The 17986-nt window shown below is 47.4% G+C and overlaps 1 protein-coding gene and 1 pseudogene across 2 annotated transcripts in view; both read left to right on the top strand.

The window, feature by feature from the left end:
- Window positions 1–17986, top strand: part of LOC148140908 (class I histocompatibility antigen, F10 alpha chain-like) — a 205817-nt pseudogene that overhangs the window by 117795 nt on the left and 70036 nt on the right. The window lies entirely within an intron of this gene.
- On the top strand, window positions 739–17301 carry LOC148140912 (cytochrome P450 2H2-like). Its single transcript, XM_087979783.1, has 5 exons — window positions 739–1282; window positions 4320–4482; window positions 6600–6749; window positions 15926–16086; window positions 17119–17301. Exons 1-5 carry the CDS (start codon window positions 1091–1093, stop codon window positions 17299–17301), a joined length of 849 nt encoding a protein of 282 aa, XP_087835909.1. The 5' UTR covers window positions 739–1090.

Genomic DNA, 17986 nt, shown 5'->3' with positions numbered 1-17986 from the left:
TTGCACAGTTACATCAGTAATCCCACACACCAGACAGTGTCTCATCATCTCATTAAGGGTTATAGTCATAGGGCCGTAGGGATGTACAGCACGGAAACAGACCCTCTGGGGTCCAACTCGTCCATGCTGATCAGATATCCGAAATTAATCTCGTCCCATTTGCCAGCACTTGGCCCATATCCCTCTAAACTCTTCTTATTCACAGACCCATCCAGATGCCTTTTAAATGCTTTAATTGTACCAGCCACTACCACCTCCTCTGGCAGCTCATTCCATATACACAGCACCATCTGTGTGTAAAAATTTCCCCTGAGGGAACTTTTGAATTTTTCCCCTCTCACCCTAAACCTATGCCCTCTAGTTCTGGACTGCCCCACTCCAGGGAAAATACTTTGTCTATTTATCTTATCCATGCCCCTCATAATTTTATAAACCTCTATAAGGTCACCTTGCAGCCTCTGACGCTCCAGGGAAAACAGCCCCAGCCTATTCAACCTCTCCCTATAGCTCAAATCCTCCGACCCCAGCAACGTCCTTGTAAATTATTTCTGAACCCTTTCAAGTTTCACAACATCTTTCTGATGGGAGGGAGACCAGAACTGCACACTACATTCCAAAAGTGGCCTGGCCAATGTCCTACTGTACAGCTGCAACATGACCTCCCAACTCCGATACTCAATGATCTGACCAATAAAGGAAAGCATACCAAATGCGTTAAAATAGATTCACATGCTCCTGTCAGTCAGCCGATTATGAATGCCGTGTGACTTGTTGGCATTGTTGGTGGCACTTTCCACCTCTTTGCAGTTATCCTGGGATCCCAACCGAAGCCAAGAAACCACCTCAGGCACGTCCACCTCATGAGACAAGACAAGACAAGCTGGAGAGGGGTGTGGGAATTGACACAGCTTCCATGTAGCACTACAAGAGAGGGCAGCACCACTTCTGTGCCAAGAGGCTGTCCTATACTGAAACTCAAAAACACTCAGTGAGACAAATCAGGAAAAGGAGGCTGTTCTTTGCCAGTGGGGGACTGGACTGAAGGACATAACACACTCTAACATCACTGGTGTCTGAGCACTCGGACACAATGGCTCTCCTCAAGCTCTTCCCCACAGACTACACCTTGGCCCTATTGCTGCTGGCCTTCTTTCTCTTCCTGGCTGTGTCTGTTATTCGGTGGAGAGTTCCCAGGAATTTCCCTCCTGGACCGACCCTGCTTCCTCTGATCGGAAACCTGCACCAACTGGACCTCAAGAAGCTGGACTGGTCTCTCATGGGGGTAAGTGAGAATCCTTCACTGGGGGACTGTCCGAGGGATGGGGCGGTGTGAGCTCACAGAGACCGAGAGAGCCACAAACCGAAGCAGATCCCTAATCCCTGACCGAGGAATCTGTTAGTCCTGGGGGCTGTGTTCTGAGAGTCTCTGATCTCTGATCGGACTTTGACTCTAAACAGAAAAAAACAAACCAATTACAAAGTTATGGAAGCTCAGAGAGTCTGGCACAGTGGACAATCTGGGAAATGTTCAATTTAATTAACATGCAAAATTAATATGTGCCATTCCTGACGAAGCCTGAAACATCGACTCTCCTGCTCCTCAGATGCTGCCTGACCTGCTGGTCTCCAGCATCTGCAGCCCTCACTTTCTCCCAGATCCTTACAATCACATATTTAAAATATAGAGCGGATAGATATAAAATCATGGAAGAAGATCTGGGAGAATTGAAAATCTCTGGGCTTTTTTTTTATGCCATTATAACCAGAGATATTGACATTGTGAAAGATCAGGAAAACACTGGAATTCATGTCCTGATCAAAAAACCAAAGTGAGGTCAACACAAAGGGAAGGGACTGATTTGTGAGAGTGAGTGTTCCTTTGAGGTATATCCCAGAGCCAAGTGTCCATCAAATACGTGGTGCTGGGGGAACAGAAAAAAAATCTTAACATTCAGTCCAATAATCGTGAACAAAATGAAAGCTGATTAAAGTCACCGCTTCCCAATGCAATTTGAAGTCCATGGGTCCGTACCACCAGAGAGCGCCCAAGGTTGGGTATGGGGTGGAGTAGGTTTGCAAGGGGAGGATTGGGAAAGCAACAGCTCTAAGGAATTTGGGACTTGGGAGAAAAGGCAGGTGTTTCTGCGGCCCCAGCTGGGAATCCAGGGCAGTGTGATGTCTCTCCGGTTCCTGGTTCATGAACGTCACTGAATGCCTGCAGAACACTCAGAGGGTGAACAGCTAGTGGCTATGCACATCAATAGAAAGAGGGATGGGGCCCTGCAGTTCGAGTTGAAGGAGCTGGGAATGGAAATAACCAGCAGAACGTCAAAGGCAGCAATCTCAGGATAACTTACAGTGCTACACACCGGTCAGGAAACCTTCAGTGGGATAAGCAGATAGGCACATAGAGTCGTACAGTTATACAGTCATAGAGATGTACAGCATGGAAACAGACCCATCTGTCCAACTCATTCATGCCAACCAGATATCCCAACCCAATCTAGTCCCACCTGCCACCACCCAGCCCATATCCCTCTAAACTCTTCCTATTCATATACCCATCCAGATCCTTTTAAATGCTGTAATTGTACCAGCCTCCACCACTTCCTCTGGCAGCCTATTCCACACATGTACCATCCTCTGTTTGAAAAAGTTGTCCCTTAGGTCTCTTTCATATCTTTCCCCTCTCACCCTCAACCTCTCCCTACTTATTCCGGACTCCCCAACTGCAGGGAAAAGACCTTGTCTATTTACCTGATCCATGCCCCTCATGATTTTATAAACCTCTACAAGGTCACCCCTCAGCCTCTGACGCTACTGGGAAAACAGCCACAGCCTGTTCAACCTCTCCCTATAGCTCAAATCCTCCAACCCTGGCAAAGTCATTGTAAATCTTTCTGAATCCTTTCAAGTTTCAAAACATTCTTCAGATAGGAAGGAGACCATTATGCCAGGGGATATAACACAGGAGGGTGAGCTTTAGACTCCTCGGAGGTTAGTAACAATTCTGGAGCAGAATGAGATTTGTCCAAGCTGGATGGTTTACACCTGAATAGAGGCTAGACAAGCGTCCTGATGGGATAGTATGTTAATGCTGTTGAGAAGGGTTCAAATTAATTTTTCGGGGGGGAATGGGAATGAGGAGATAACACTAGAGAGGAAAAGCCAGGAATTGGAAGAGGCAGCTAGCAAGAGAATGAAAAAGGTTACTTACATTCTGAGTAAGAGGAACAGCAGTAAGGTCCAAAAAACAATCACTGGGCCTACCCGTGAATGCACTGAGTGTGGTCAATGATATTGGTGAGTCGCTGATGCAGATAGCCAGCCACATGGGACCATGACAACATGGAAGTAAGTTAGTGCTGAATCTACAAGGAGAAAGTATTGCTGTTCCTTCAGTGTCACTGGCTCAACAGTGGATGTGCAAAGAGACTTGAGAGTTTGGGTGCACAGATCTTTGAAATAACGTAAGTAGGTTCAGAATATAATCAAGAAAGTTGGTTGAATGTTGGCCTTCATACCTGGAATACAAAAGGATGAATAAATTATGCTGCAGTTAGACAGGACCCTGGTCAGAGCCCACGTGGAGCACTGTGAGCAGGTCTGGGCTCCACACCTCAGGAAGGATGGAATGGCCTTGGAGGGAGCACAACGAAGGTTTACAAGAATAATACATGTCCTTCAGGGGTTAGGTTATGAGGAGAGATGATCCAAATAAGGCCTGCTTTCTCTTAAATTTAGAAGGATAAGGGGTGATCTGATCAAAATCTTTGAGATTGTTAACATAAAAAGGGTGGATAAAGATAAACGATTTCCACTGTTTGGAGAGTCTCGAACGAAAGGACACAGTCTGGGCCAGACCGTTCGGGAGGGAGATATGAGAAAGGGTGGTAGAACACTCTTCCACAAATGGCAGTGGGTGTGGGATCAGTTATTAGTTTTAAATTTGAGGTAGATACATTTTTATGAAGCAAAGCCATGAGGGAATATGGGCCAAAGGCAGGAACATGGAGTTCGGCCAAAGACCATTCATGATGTCATTGAGTTGTGGAGGGAGCTTGAGGGGCTGAATGGCCTCCTTCTGTTTCTATGTTCAACATTCTGGAATTCCTTTCCCAACACCATTGAAGGTTTACCCACCTGCACTGCAGTGGGTCAGGAAGGCAGCTCACCAACACCTTCTGGAGGGAAAATACAGATGGGCATCAAATTCTTAAGAATTGGGGATTAATATTCTTTCCTTCATTTTTCGCCCCTGACTTGTGCTACAGCTGATTAGAAATAAAACCTAAATGAAATAAATCTCTCTTTGTTAGCTTGCAGAGAAGTATGGCAGTGTATTTTCAGTGGAGCTCGGCCCACTGAAGGCAGTGGTGTTGACTGGTTACGACACAGTGAAAGACGCTCTTGTGAATCACGCTGATCAATTCAGTGGGAGGCCACACTTACCGATATATGACGCAGTTTCATTCCGAAGTGGTAATTTCCCTCTTTCATCTCTATGTTACTCTTTGATCATTTCCATCTTCAATCAACTCACCTGATCATGGTGGTCAAAGTGACACAAAATGTTATGATATTGAACTGTAGCCTTTTAGCCACTATTTCCCTCAATTATCAATACCCAAGCTTTTCATTCCCAATAATCCTGGGTTAGGCCAATGTTTATCAGCGATTACAACTGAAGTGGTCCTGCTCCCCTACCCTTTCCTCCACCGCTGAAAAGCTTTCCCTCGTCAGGCACTTATGCCATTCTCTTTTGAAAACTTCCATTGAATTTCCATTGATCAGGCACTTCTGATCATCACCATTCAATGTGTCTTTCCACAAACCCTCTTTGTTTCTTTTGCCAATGCTATGAGCTCTGTGCCATCTGATTTTCAGTCCTCCAGCCAATGGGAAACATGCAGTGTTCACCTACTCTGACTAGATCCTTTATGATCTTAGATATCTCCATCCAAAAGCTCGCACAACCTTCTCTTCTCCAAGGTGACCACCTTTGTCAAGCGATCATCATTCATTCATCTGATGGCGACCCTCGCTCAAGCATTTCCCAACAATGTGGCGCTCAGAATTTAATACAATGCTCCACTTCAAGCCAAACAAGCATGTTGTTAAATTTCAATAAAACTTCCTTTATTTTTGCTGAAGAAATACACATTCTATCAATCTGTTACCTTGCATTTTGCTAGAAAATGCCAAAGTAATGTCAACCAAAATTTGTGCTGCGTGAGAGGAGGGCTACTATCAATTAAAGTCATTACATTTACACATCCACATAAATACATTATGCAACTTCGACATCTCATTCAAAACCCCACTTATCCTCGAGCTTCCTGCTGTCATATTAAATGGCAGGGATCAGATCCCGAACTGCTAACAGACCTCACATCCCTCCCTTGGTTAAGCTGTTGGGTTGGCAGTCAGACCCTGTTACCTTCCTACTTTTTATTTGCTGCCAATTAACTTCTTGCCAATACCTTGCTGTCTCAAGGTACTGCATTTTTCATCACATTTCTCAAGATGGTGTTAATCATCAAATACCTGGTACAATCCCCTGCGTCAATAATTTGTCTAACTCCACAAATGTTGCTCAAGCATCAGAACATTAATCTTCACGTGATATATTGTAGACGGTCAATATTAAATCAACAAATAATTTTACTGTGGGACAATCTTAAATATGAACCGACAAACACTGAAATTGGGAGGGTTATTATAGTATCATAGAGTCATAAAGCACTGAAACAGATCCTTCGGTCTAACCAATCCATGCTGAACATAATTCCAAACTAAACTAATCCCACCTGGATGCACTTCGTCCACATTCCTCCAAACATTTCTTATTCATGTACTTATCCAAATGCCTTTTTAATGTTATAATTATATCCACTTCTACCACTTCCACTGGAAGTTCATTCCACACACAAACCACACTCTGTATAAAACAATGGCTGCCATCTCTTGTTTAAACCTTTCTCCTCACACTGAAAGAATATGCCCCTCGCCTTGAAATCCTCCACCTGGGGGGAAAAGACACCTGTCATTCACCTTATCCATGTCCCTCATGATTTTATAAACTTCTACAAGGTCACCCCTCAACCTCCCACACTCCAGTGAAAAAAGTTGCAGCCTCTCCCCATACCTCATACTCTCTAATCCCGGGAACATCCTGGTGAATCTCTTCTTAACCCCATCCAGTTTAATAATTTCATCCCCACAGAGGGAGACCAGAATTGGACAGGCGACACCAAAAGAGGCCGCTTGGTTACAAAAACCAATCAGAGGGAAGATGAGATTTGGTTTTACAGCTCTCACTGTCATCTGGAATGCAGTACCTGGGATGGTTCTGGAAGCAGGGTCAACAGGAACATCCAAAGGGGAATTGAGAATGACAACATCAAGAAGAATTTTGTGAAGTCAGACCAATGGGCTCACTCCCCCAAAGAGTGCTCATGGATACAATGACCTTCCTCTTGGTTGTAGAATGGTGTCATTCTCAGGAAAGGAAAGGGTGTCAGAAACCTGGGGTTTGGCAGCACTCACAGCAGAACCCGTGTACGATATTTGATCAGCTTTTCGTGTGTCACTTTCAGGCGTGATATTCAGTGACGGGAAGTTGTGGCGGGAGAACCGAAAGTTTGTAATCTCAGCTCTCCGAGGCTTTGGCATGGGCAAGAAATCCATTGAAGACAGGATCAATGAAGAGGCCAGCTTTCTTGTCAATGTGTTTGAGAGTCACAAGGGTGAGTGCTGGGATTCATGGTTCCCTTGAAATTGACATCTACAGAAAAGATTTTCACTTGAATAAAAGATGCCAACACCAACTTTAGATCAAGATAATGTTACAGGGCAGCATTCACATACCAATGCTGCTGCTGCTGTGAGGATTCAGGTCTATGCTTCCCCTCAGTTTAACTCAGTCCTGCCTGATCAGCAGAGATTCTGCCACTTGTGGGGCAGGTCTGCTTGAAGAGTTCGCCACACGAGTCGTTTGACCATCGCCTCCATGTGTTGGTGACAGGCTCTCACGTATACAGCAGAGATGTGGGTGGCGAGGTACCTAGACTTGCTGAGCTACGGCGGTGGTGAGGCTCCCAGGTCAGTCACTGTAGGGGTGGCCCAATGGGGGCCCTCAGGTTCCAGGTCCCAATGCAACTTGGAGGTGAGTGGAAAGCACCATTGTGGGATTTCTTATTTTAAAATGTGGACTGGTCCGTGCACACCGATTCCCACAGGACACAACAGGCTGTGACACTGGTGCAGTGGCAAGGGAGTTTGAGGGTAATTTGAGTCCAGACTCTGGTGTGTAAGCACGGACACAATATGGTCTGTGTCTGGTTGTCTGCTCCTGCACAAAGCTTATTGAATTACTTCCATTCCTTCAGTGTTGACGGTGGTTGCTAAAAGTTAGGTGTGATGGGGTATTAACAGCCTTTCTCATGCTCTTCCCAACTCTCGGGTCAATTTAGACATTTGTTTGTTCAAACCAATGGTCCATTTCACCCCGAAGATCTGTTTGTTCCTCCTTGACCTGGTGTGACATAATTGACAGGTAAAGTCACCGCCGTCCCTCTCTCTCACTGAGTAGACATGACTGGTGCTGAGTTTAACCTTAAACATGCCTCAGGTAAGGGGTGAGGTTGAAAAGGTGGGACCTTTATAGCAACCACTGCCAGTGTGAGAATTGACACCATGCTATGTTTTCAAAATTTTACGCATGGAATTGGCACTGCTGACTGCCAGCAACATTTTTGCCCGTGTCGAGTTGCCTCCTGAGAAGGAGACGGTGAGCTGTCTACTTGAACAATTCCAGTTCACATGCTGTAGGTTGACCCATAATGTCCTGATGGAGGGAATTCCAGGATTTTGATTCAGTTATGCAAAATAGCCATACATTTCCAAGTGAGGATGGTGAGTGGCTTGGAGGGGAATTTGCAGGTGGTGATGTTCCCACGTATCTGCTGCCCTTGTCCTTCGAGATGGAAGTGGTCATGGGTTTGGAAGGTGCTTCAAAGGATCTTTTGTGAATTTTTGGAGTGCATCTTATAGCTTGGTTGAAGGGCGGTACGGTGGCTCTGTTGTTAGCACTGCAGCCTCACAACACCATTGACCTGGGTTTGATTCAAGCCTCTGTTGACTGTCTGTGTAGTTTTCACTCTCTCCCAGTGTCTGTGTGGGTTTCCACACCATGGTCCAGTTTCCTCCCACAGTCCAAAGTTGTGTAGGTTAGATGAATTGGCCAAGCTAAATTGCCCACAGTGTTCAGGGATGTGTAGGTTAGGTGGATTAGTCAAGGTAAATGTAGAGTTATAGTGTAGGGAAATCGGTCTGGGTGGGATAGTCTTCAGAGGGTCAGTGTGGACTTGTTGGGCCAGTGTTTCCACACTGTAGGGATTCCACGATATTAGTTACGACAGAGCATCGGTCGTGGAAGAATGGTTCGTTATGGATGTGATGCCAGTCAAATGGGCTGCTTTGTCCTGGATGGTATCTGGCTTCTTGAGTTTTGTTGGAAATGCACACGTCCAGGCAAGTGGGGAATTTCCATCACACTCCTAATTTGTGCCTTGTAGATGGTGGACATGCTTTGGGGGATCAGGAATTGAGTTCCTCTCTGCAGTATTCCTAGCCACTGGCATGCTCTTGAGGCTACTCTGTTAATGTGACCAGTCCAGTTGAGTTTCTGGTCAATGGTAACCTCAATGAAAGTAAGGGATTCAGTAATGGTAAAAACTCCAGGAACTCTCTACATACATTCGAGACACCACCCACGCCCTCCACCTCCTCCAAAACTTCTGTTTCCCTGGCCCTCAATGCCTCATCTTCACCATGGATATCCAATCCCTCCACACCTCCATCCGCCATGACCAGGGCCTCCAAGCCCTCCGTTTTTTCCTCTCCCAACGTCCCCAACAGTACCCTTCCACCGACACTCTCATTCGTTTGGCCAAACTGGTCCTCACCCTTAACAGTTTCTCCTTCGAATCCTCCCATTTCCTCTAGACCAAAGGGGTAGCCATGGGCACACATATGGGCCCCAGCTATGCCTGTCTCTTTGTTGGCTACATAGAACAGTCGATCTTCCGTAATTACACCAGCACTACTCCCCACTACATTGATGACTGCATTGGCGCCACCTCATGCTCCCGTGAAGAGGTTGAACAATTCATCAACTTCACCAACACATTCCACCCTGACCTTAAATTTACCTGGACCATCTCTGACACTTCCCTCCCCTTCTTGGACCTCTCCATCTCCATTAATGATGACCGACTTGACACTGACATTTTTTGCAAACCCACTGACTCCCACAGCTACCTGGATTACACCTTTTCCCACCCTACCTCTTATAAAAATGCCATCCCGTATTCCCAATTCCTCTGCCTCCACCGTATCTGCTCCCAGGAGGACCAGTTCCACCACAGAGCACACCAGATGGCCTCCTTCTTTAGAGACCGCAATTTCCCTTCCCACATGGTTGAAGATGCCCTCCAATGCATCTCGTCCACATCCCACACCTCCGCCCTCAGACCCCACCCCTCCAACCGTAACAAGGACGGAACACATCTGGCGCTCACTTTCCATCTACCAACATTCGCATAAACCACATCATCTGATGATATTTCCGCCACCTCCAAAAAAGACCCCACCACCAGGGATATATTTCCCTCCCCACCCCTTTCACCTTCCGCAAAGACTGTTCCCTCCGTGACTACCTGGTCAGGTCCATGCCCCCAAATAACCCACCCTTCCATCTTGGCACCTTTCCCTGCCACCGCAGGAACTGCAAAACCTGCGCCCACACCTCCTCCCTCACCTCCATTCAAGGTCCTAAAGGAGCCTTCCACATCCATCAAAGTTTTACCTGCACATCCACTAATATCATTCATTGCATCCGTTACTCCCGATGCAGTCTCCTCTATATTGGGGAGACTGGGCGCCTCTTAGCAGACCGCTTTAGGGAACATCTCCAGGACACCCCCACCAATCAACCACACCGCCCTGTGGCCCAACATTTCAACTCCCCCGCCCACTCTGCTGAGGACATGGAGGTCCTGGGCCTCCTTCACTGCCGTTCCCTCACCACCAGACACCTGGAGGAAGAACGCCTCATCTTCCGCCTCGGAACACTTCAACCCCAGGGCATCAATGTGGACTTCAACAGTTTCCTCATTTCACCTTCCCCCACCTCACCCTAGTTCCAAACTTCCAGCTCAGCACTGTCCCCATGACTTGTCCTACCTGCCTATCTTCTTTTCCACCTATTCACTCCACCCTCCTCCCTGACCTATCACTTTCATCCCTTCCCCCACTCACCCATTGTACTCTATGCTACTTTCTCCCCACCTCCACCCTCCTCTAGCTTATCTCTCCACGCTTCAGGCTCTCTGTCTTTATTCCTGATGAAGGGCTTTTGCCCGAAATGTCGATTTTGCTGCTCCTCGGATGCTGCCTGAAGTGCTGTGCTCTTCCAGCACCACTAATCCTAAAACAAGATTCAGTGATGATAATAATCTTGATTGTTAAGGGATGAAAATTAGATTATCTCTTATTGGTGATGATATTAGTCTGGCATCCATGTGGCATGAATGTTACTTGTCACTTGTCAGCTCAATCCTGGATATTGTCCAGATCTTTTTGCCTGCGAACATGGACTGCTTCAATATTGGAGGTGTCACAAATAGGTGGTGTTCTCCTGCATCACAGTCCAGCCAACTGAGTGAAACCGACCCCCAACCCTCAATTCACCAATTTACCATAAATCATTACTTTCACTGACAATGAAACTGCCCTGCTCCTGAATTTGGCAGAATCTTTTTCTTCCTCCCACACTCCACTCCCTTAGGAGATGTAGGTTTGAATCCCACCGCTGCCAAGTCATTTTTTAAACTGGAGGATCCTGTATAATCTGAGGTGGAGGACGGGAAAAAATAGTGGCTGTAACAGCTGCTCCATATTGGAGGTATTTCAGGTTGGAGATGAATTCCTGGAATTTTTGAAGAAGTAATTACTGTTTTATAAGCTGTTGCTTTGTTTACTTTGGAAAAAAAATCAAAACAACAGTGTTTAAAAAAAAAGAGAATGAAGTGAGACAAAACAGAGACCACATGGGAGGTTAGAAATGGAGACATAAACCTGCAAGATTGTGTGAGCCAGCAGTGACCCTGTACAGCTGTGTGACCCAGCAGTGACCCTGAACAGCTGTGTGACCTGGCAGTGACACTGTACAGCTGTGTTACCCAGCAGTGACCCTGTACAGCTGTGTGACCCAGCAGTGACCCTGTACAGCTCTGTGACCCAGCAGTGACCCTGTAAAGCTGTGTGAGACAGCAGTGACCCTGCACAGCTGTGTGACCCAGCAGTGACCCTGCACAGCTGTGTGACTCAGCAGTGACCCTGTACAGCTGTGTGACCCAGCAGTGACCCTGTAGAGCTGTGTGACCCAGCAGTGACCCTGTAGAGCTGTGTGACCCGGCAGTGACCCTGCACAGCTGTGTGACCCAGTAGTGACCCTGCACAGCTGTGTGACCCAGCAGTGAACCTGCACAGCTGTGTGACTCAGCAGTGACCCTGTACAGCTGTGTGAGACAGCAGTGACCCTGCACAGCTGTGTGACCCAGCAGTGACCCTGCACAGCTGTGTGACTCAGCAGTGACCCTGTACAGCTGTGTGACCCAGCAGTGACCCTGTAGAGCTGTGTGACCCAGCAGTGACCCTGCACAGCTGTGTGACCCAGTAGTGACCCTGCACAGCTGTGTGACCCAGCATTGACCCTGCACAGCAGTGTGACCCAGCAGTGACCCTGCACAGCTGTGTGAGACAGCAGTGACCCTGCACAGCTGTGTGACCCAGCAGTGACCCTGCACAGCTGTGTGAGACAGCAGTGATCCTGTACAGCTGTGTGAGACAGCAGTGACCCTGTACAGCTGTGTGACCCAGCAGTGACCCTGCACAGCTGTGTGACCCAGTAGTGACCCTGCACAGCTGTGTGACCCAGCAGTGACCCTGCACAGCTGTGTGACTCAGCAGTGACCCTGTACAGCTGTGTGACCCAGCAGTGACCCTGTAGAGCTGTGTGACCCAGCAGTGACCCTGCACAGCTGTGTGACCCAGTAGTGACCCTGCACAGCTGTGTGACCCAGCAGTGACACTGTACAGCTGTGTGACTCAGCAGTGACCCTGCACAGCTGTGTGACCCAGCAATGACACTGTACAGCAGTGTGACCCAGCAGTGACCCTGCACAGCTGTGTGAGACAGCAGTGATCCTGTACAGCTGTGTGAGACAGCAGTGACCCTGTACAGCTGTGTGACCCAGCAGTGATCCTGTACAGCTGTGTGGCCCAGCAGTGATCCTGTACAGCTGTGTGAGACAGCAGTGACCCTGTACAGCTGTGTGACTCAGCAGTGACTCTGTACAGCTGTGTGACCCAGCAGTGACCCTGTAGAGCTGTGTGACCCAGCAGTGACCCTGCACAGCTGTGTGACCCAGTAGTGACCCTGCACAGCTGTGTGACCCAGCAGTGACACTGTACAGCTGTGTGACCCAGCAGTGACCCTGCACAGCTGTGTGACCCAGCAATGACACTGTACAGCAGTGTGACCCAGCAGTGACCCTGCACAGCTGTGTGAGACAGCAGTGATCCTGTACAGCTGTGTGAGACAGCAGTGACCCTGTACAGCTGTGTGACGCAGCAGTGATCCTGTACAGCTGTGTGACACAGTAGTGACCCTGGACAGTTGTGTGACCCAGCAGTGACCCTGGACAGCTGTGCAACCCAGCAGTGACCCTGTACAGCTGTGTGGCCCAGCAGTGACCCTGAACAGCTGTGTGACACAGTAATGACCCTGGACAGCTGTGTGAACCAGCAGTGACCCTGTACAGCTATGTGACCCAGCAGTGACCCTGCACAGCTGTGTGACCCAGCAGTGACCCTGCATAGTTTTGTAACCCAGCAGTGACACTGTACAGTTGTGTGACCCAGCAGTGACCCTGCACAGCTGTGTAACCCAGCAGTGACCCTGTACAGCTGTGTAACTCAGCAGTGACCCTGTACAGCTGTGTGACCCAGCAGTGACTCTGCACAGCTGTGTGACCCAGCAGTGACCATGCACAGCTGTGTGACCCAGCAGTGACCCTGTACAGCTGTGTGAGGCAGCAGTGACCCTGTACCGCTGTGTAACCCAGCAGTGACCCTGCACAGCTGTGTGACCCAGCAGTGACCCTGCACAGTTGTGTGGCCCAGCAATGCCCCTGCACAGCTGTGTGACCCAGCAGTGACCCTGTACAGCTGTGTGACCCAGCAGTGACCCTGTACAGCTGTGTAACCCAGTAGTGACCCTGTACAGCAGTGATCATGCACAGCTGTGTGGCCCAACAGTGGCCCTGCACAGCTGTGTGACCCAGTGGTGACCCTGCACAGCTGTGTGACCCAGCAGTGACCCTGCACAGCTGTGTGACCCAGCAGTGACCCTGCACGGCTGTGTGGCCCAGCAGTGACCCTGCACAGCTGTGTGACCCAGCAGTGACCCTGCACAGATGTTTGACCCAGCAATGACCCTGCACAGCTGTGTGGCCCAGCAGTGACCCTGCACAGATGTTTGACCCAGCAGTGACCCTGCACAGATGTTTGACCCAGCAATGGCCCTGCACAGCTGTGTGACCCAGCAGTGAACCTGCACAGCTGTGTGACCCAGCAGTGACCCTGCACAGATGTTTGACCCAGCAGTGACTCTGCACAGCTGTGTGACCCAGCAGTGACCCTGCACAGATGTTTGACCCAGCAATGACCCTGCAGAGCTGTGTGACCCAGCAGTGACCCTGCACAGATGTTTGACCCAGCAATGACCCTGCAGAGCTGCCTGATTTTGCTGTTAAGTAACCAAAGTGTCTGGACATTGGAGTTCATTCTGACAAAAATGAACAAACAGTGAAATTCACAGTTGACCTTTGAGAAACCATGTGTGGATCTCACAACAGGGGAGCAGCGAAGTGACTAGTTTTAAAGTGTAACCTTATTGTGTTTCTTGGTAAATCTACAATTGTGAGTACAATTCTTTTTTGATTATATATTTTTATTGAGATCTCTCTTTAATATACTTTAAAGATATAAAATGTAGGTACTAAGTTATCCTTTTAGAGCAGCAAGACTGAGCTATTTTCTGTGTCTGTAGATTATTATGGTGTGAAGATGGCCTTTATTCGGGTGATGTGCTCTTCCTGTTGGATGTGGGAGATTAGGGAGAGTTTCCAAGTTACTGATGATGTAACTGAGGATTCATGAGGGCAGAGTGGTGCATGTGATCTGTATGGACTTCAGTAAGGCATTCAACAAGGTTCCGCACGGTAGACTGGTTAGCAAGGTTAGATGACATGGAATACAGAAAGAGCTAGCCACTTGGATACAGAGCTGGCTCCAAGTTAGAAGATGGAGGGTGGTGGTGGAGGGTTCCTTTTCACTGGAGGCCTGTGACCAATGGTCTGCCACAAGGATCAGTGCCTGGGTTCACTGCTTTTTGTCATTTATATAAATGATTTGGATGTGAACATAGGAATTATTGTTACTACATTTGCAGATGACACCAAAATTGGAGGTGTAATGGACAGTGAAGGAGGTTATCTCAGAGTACAATGGGATCATGATCAGATGGGCTGATGGATCAGTGAGTGGCAGATGGAGTTTAATTTCGATAAATTGGAGGTGTTGCAGCTTGGAATAGCAAATCAGAGCAGACTTATACACTGAATGGAAAGGTCCTGGGGAGTATTGCTGAACATTGGAGTGCATTTTCATAGTTTCTTGACAGGATAGTGAAGAAGGTAGTTGGTCTGCTTGCCTTTATTGGTACATTGAGTGTAAGAGTAGGGAGGTCATGTTGCGGCTGTACAGGACATTGGTTAGGTCACTTTTATAATACTATGTGTAGTTCTGGCCTCCCTCTCACAGGAAGGATGCTGTGAAACTTGAAATAGTGCAGAAAAGATGGAAAAGGAATTTGCCAGGTTTGGAGAGTTTGAACTATAGGGAGAGGCTGAATAGGCTGGGGCTGTTTTCCCTGGAGTGTGGAGGCTGAGGGATGACCTTACAGAGGACGATAAAATCATGAGGGGCACTGATAGGTTGAATATACCAGGTCTTTTCCATGGGGTGGAGGAGTCCAGAGCTAAAGGGCACAGGTTTAGGGTGAGAGGGGAAATATTTAATAGGCACCTAAGGGGCAGCGTCTTCACACAGAGGGTGGTGCGTGTGTGGAAATGTGCTGCCAGAGGAAGTGGCAGAGCCTGGTACAATTACAGCATTTAAAAGGTATCTGGATGGGTACATGAATAGGAAGGGTTTAGAGGGATATGGGCCAAGTGCTGGCAAATGGGATTAGATTAATTTCAGATATCTGTTCAGCATGGGAGAGCTGGAGGGAAGGGTCTGTTTCCACACTGTGCACTTCTATGTGCACTTTGTTGTAATTTTGACTTCCTGCTTCCTGATTAATCCCAATTCTTCCCATTTCTGACAAAACTCAGCAGGTCTAACCTTTTGAGTCCCCGTCTTTAGAACAGGAACATTGAATAGGGAACTGGACAGATTCCTGAAGAAGCAGGGAATAGAGGGATATGGAGTGTGTGGAGGCAGAAGGGTTTCAGTTCAGAAAGGTTTCATGCATCAGTACAGGCTCGATGGGCCAAAGGGCCTGTTCCAGTAATGTACTGTTGTTTGTTAAAACACTAACTCTGCTTTCTCCCCAGGGATACTGCCAGATGTGCTGAGTTTCTCCAGCAATTTCTGTTGTCGCTTCAGATTTGCAGCCTCCGCGGTTCTTTGTTTTATATGAGTAACTTGTGCTTTGTAAAAGAGGACAATGATTGAAGTATTATTACTGTTTAGAGGCCTTTTTGTAATGGAATTCTGTGTTTATTCACAGGTCAGCCTTTTGAAACTGCACAGATTATGTATTTGGCTGTGAGCAATATCGTCTGTTCCATCATATTTGGAGACCGTTTTGATTATAACAATGAAGTATTTATCCATCTAACAAACATGGTTAATGAGAACACGAGACTGTTGGGAACAGCTCCAATACATGTAATTGTCGTTTTGTGGTATTGTACTCAGGCTGAGTGTTGAGGTCATTTGCAATTTGGTGTGTGTGACGATTTCCGCACCTGACTTGTTACAGGTTGAAGACTCTTGTTAACATTGTGTCTCAGCCATAAATGCTGATATGTGAGACAGGCTTACGTGGGCTAAATTGGAAAACGTTTAAGTGAGAAAATAAACGTGGAAAACTATTTTAAAATAAAGCAAAGAACTGTAGCATTGCTGGCAATCAGAAAATGGTTGGGAAGTTGCTGGAAAGACCCAGGAGGTCTGGTAGCCTCTGTGGAGAGAAAGTTTCAAGTCCAATGGCCCTCCTTCAGCACTGACAAAATTAACCTGGCCTGGCTCTGAACATGTTGTCACCGTAATGAGTTTTCTCAACTCATTTAGAATGAAATGAGGCATTTTATAGAATCACAGAAAGATTCCCCGAACTGGAATCATTCTCCCAGACTCTTGATATGGAGAGGGAGTGGGTGGGGTCGGGGTGTGGGGGGGGGGGGGGGAGGTGGGGTAATGCTTTCAAGAGATGTGATTCCCTCAGCTTCTCACATGAAGGAAAATGATGCAAGTGACCTGGGGGAGCCGGGTTCAAATCCTGCTGTGGTGGATGGCGGAATTTCAATTCGCTTTAACAATACAAATCTGGATTTAAGAGTATAATGATGAATATAATTGGCAAGAAAAGCCCAGCTGGTCCACTAATTTGGAGGAAATCTGCTGTCCTTACTTGGTCTGACCTGTATCTGAGTTTTGGAATCCATGTGTAACAGATGATAGCTGATAGGTCACCCATTCTGGATGAGAGCTAAAGCATTCAAACTAAAACTGTAAATTTGGAGGGTTTATGGGTTGGGGTGGGGGCACTGAGGAGAGGAGAGGAAGTGCGGTGTTGCCATGACAATCTCCTATCTCCCATGAAGCATCACCGAATATAAGTAGTTGCTGCACTGACCGTGGACGAGCGATCACTGGATCCTCCAAAGGCCTGATCCTTATGTTCTTGTTCCAATCCAGCTGTTCAACTCTTTCCCATCTCTGGGATTTCTGATTCCGAGCCGCAGGAAGATTATTCAAAATCTCGTGAAGGTGCATGAAATCATTGAAGGTTTCTTCAAAGCTGCCAAAGAGACGTTGAGCGAGAACAGCATCCAGACACTCAGCGAGGCCTTAATTCTGAGGCATCAGCAGGTACAGTGACACACCTCTTCAGCAGTAAGGGGAATCTCCCCAGATTTCAGACTCCACACCAGGACTTTGTGGGTTTTGATGGAGGAAGATTCTGTGTCAAACATCTGTTAAAATGTCGCTCAGTGCTGCCCCTCGTTTCTGGATACAACTACGAATGTGTAGCTTCAAGCGCTCACTGTGTCTGATTATTTATCTCATCGTAGTGCTCATGACATCATGTGGATGCTCAATGTGTCCAGAATATAGCACTGATGGTGTGTGAGCTTCAATCTTGCAAAAGTCAACACGGAAAGTCTCATGAGTAATATAACTGAGGAGAGGTCTTTCCTAATTTTACACATTATTTTCCCCGAACACTGCCCTTGAACTCACACCTAGATCTGTTGTTCAGTGCTTTGGAGCCACACTATTCTCATTTTGACGAGGAAATCAATCTCTTTAATGAATTTAAACCCCACATTCATTAAGTCCTGCCCCTTCATCTCTGCTTAGCTGCCAGAGTGAATTGAAACCTAATGGTGAACTCAGACAGGAGAGGCAACTTTCCTTCAGAGAATTGGAGGGTGATACAGCAGAGGGGAAGGTCGCTCGGCCCATCATATCGATAGCTGCTCCCTGGTAGAGCTATCCCACTCCCCTATTCTTTCTCCACTGCCTTGTCATTTATTTCCCTTCAAGTATATCCCCGACTCTT

Source organism: Chiloscyllium plagiosum, unplaced genomic scaffold (assembly GCF_037043375.1).
Source record: "Chiloscyllium plagiosum isolate Xiang-an unplaced genomic scaffold, Cpla_swu_hap1 HiC_scaffold_35, whole genome shotgun sequence".
Classification (NCBI taxonomy): Eukaryota; Metazoa; Chordata; class Chondrichthyes; order Orectolobiformes; family Hemiscylliidae; genus Chiloscyllium; species Chiloscyllium plagiosum.
This window is presented reverse-complemented; position numbering and strand designations above follow the sequence as displayed.

Bases quoted from the DNA above. Each gene is read 5' to 3' on its own strand.
- LOC148140912 (XM_087979783.1), top strand. From the start codon at position 1,091: ATGGCTCTCCTCAAGCTCTTCCCCACAGACTACACCTTGGCCCTATTG. The intron at 4,483-6,599 runs GTAATTTCCCTC...TGTCACTTTCAG, and splicing joins CGCAGTTTCATTCCGAAGTG to GCGTGATATTCAGTGACGGG. The intron at 16,087-17,118 runs GTAATTGTCGTT...GTTCCAATCCAG, and splicing joins TGGGAACAGCTCCAATACAT to CTGTTCAACTCTTTCCCATC.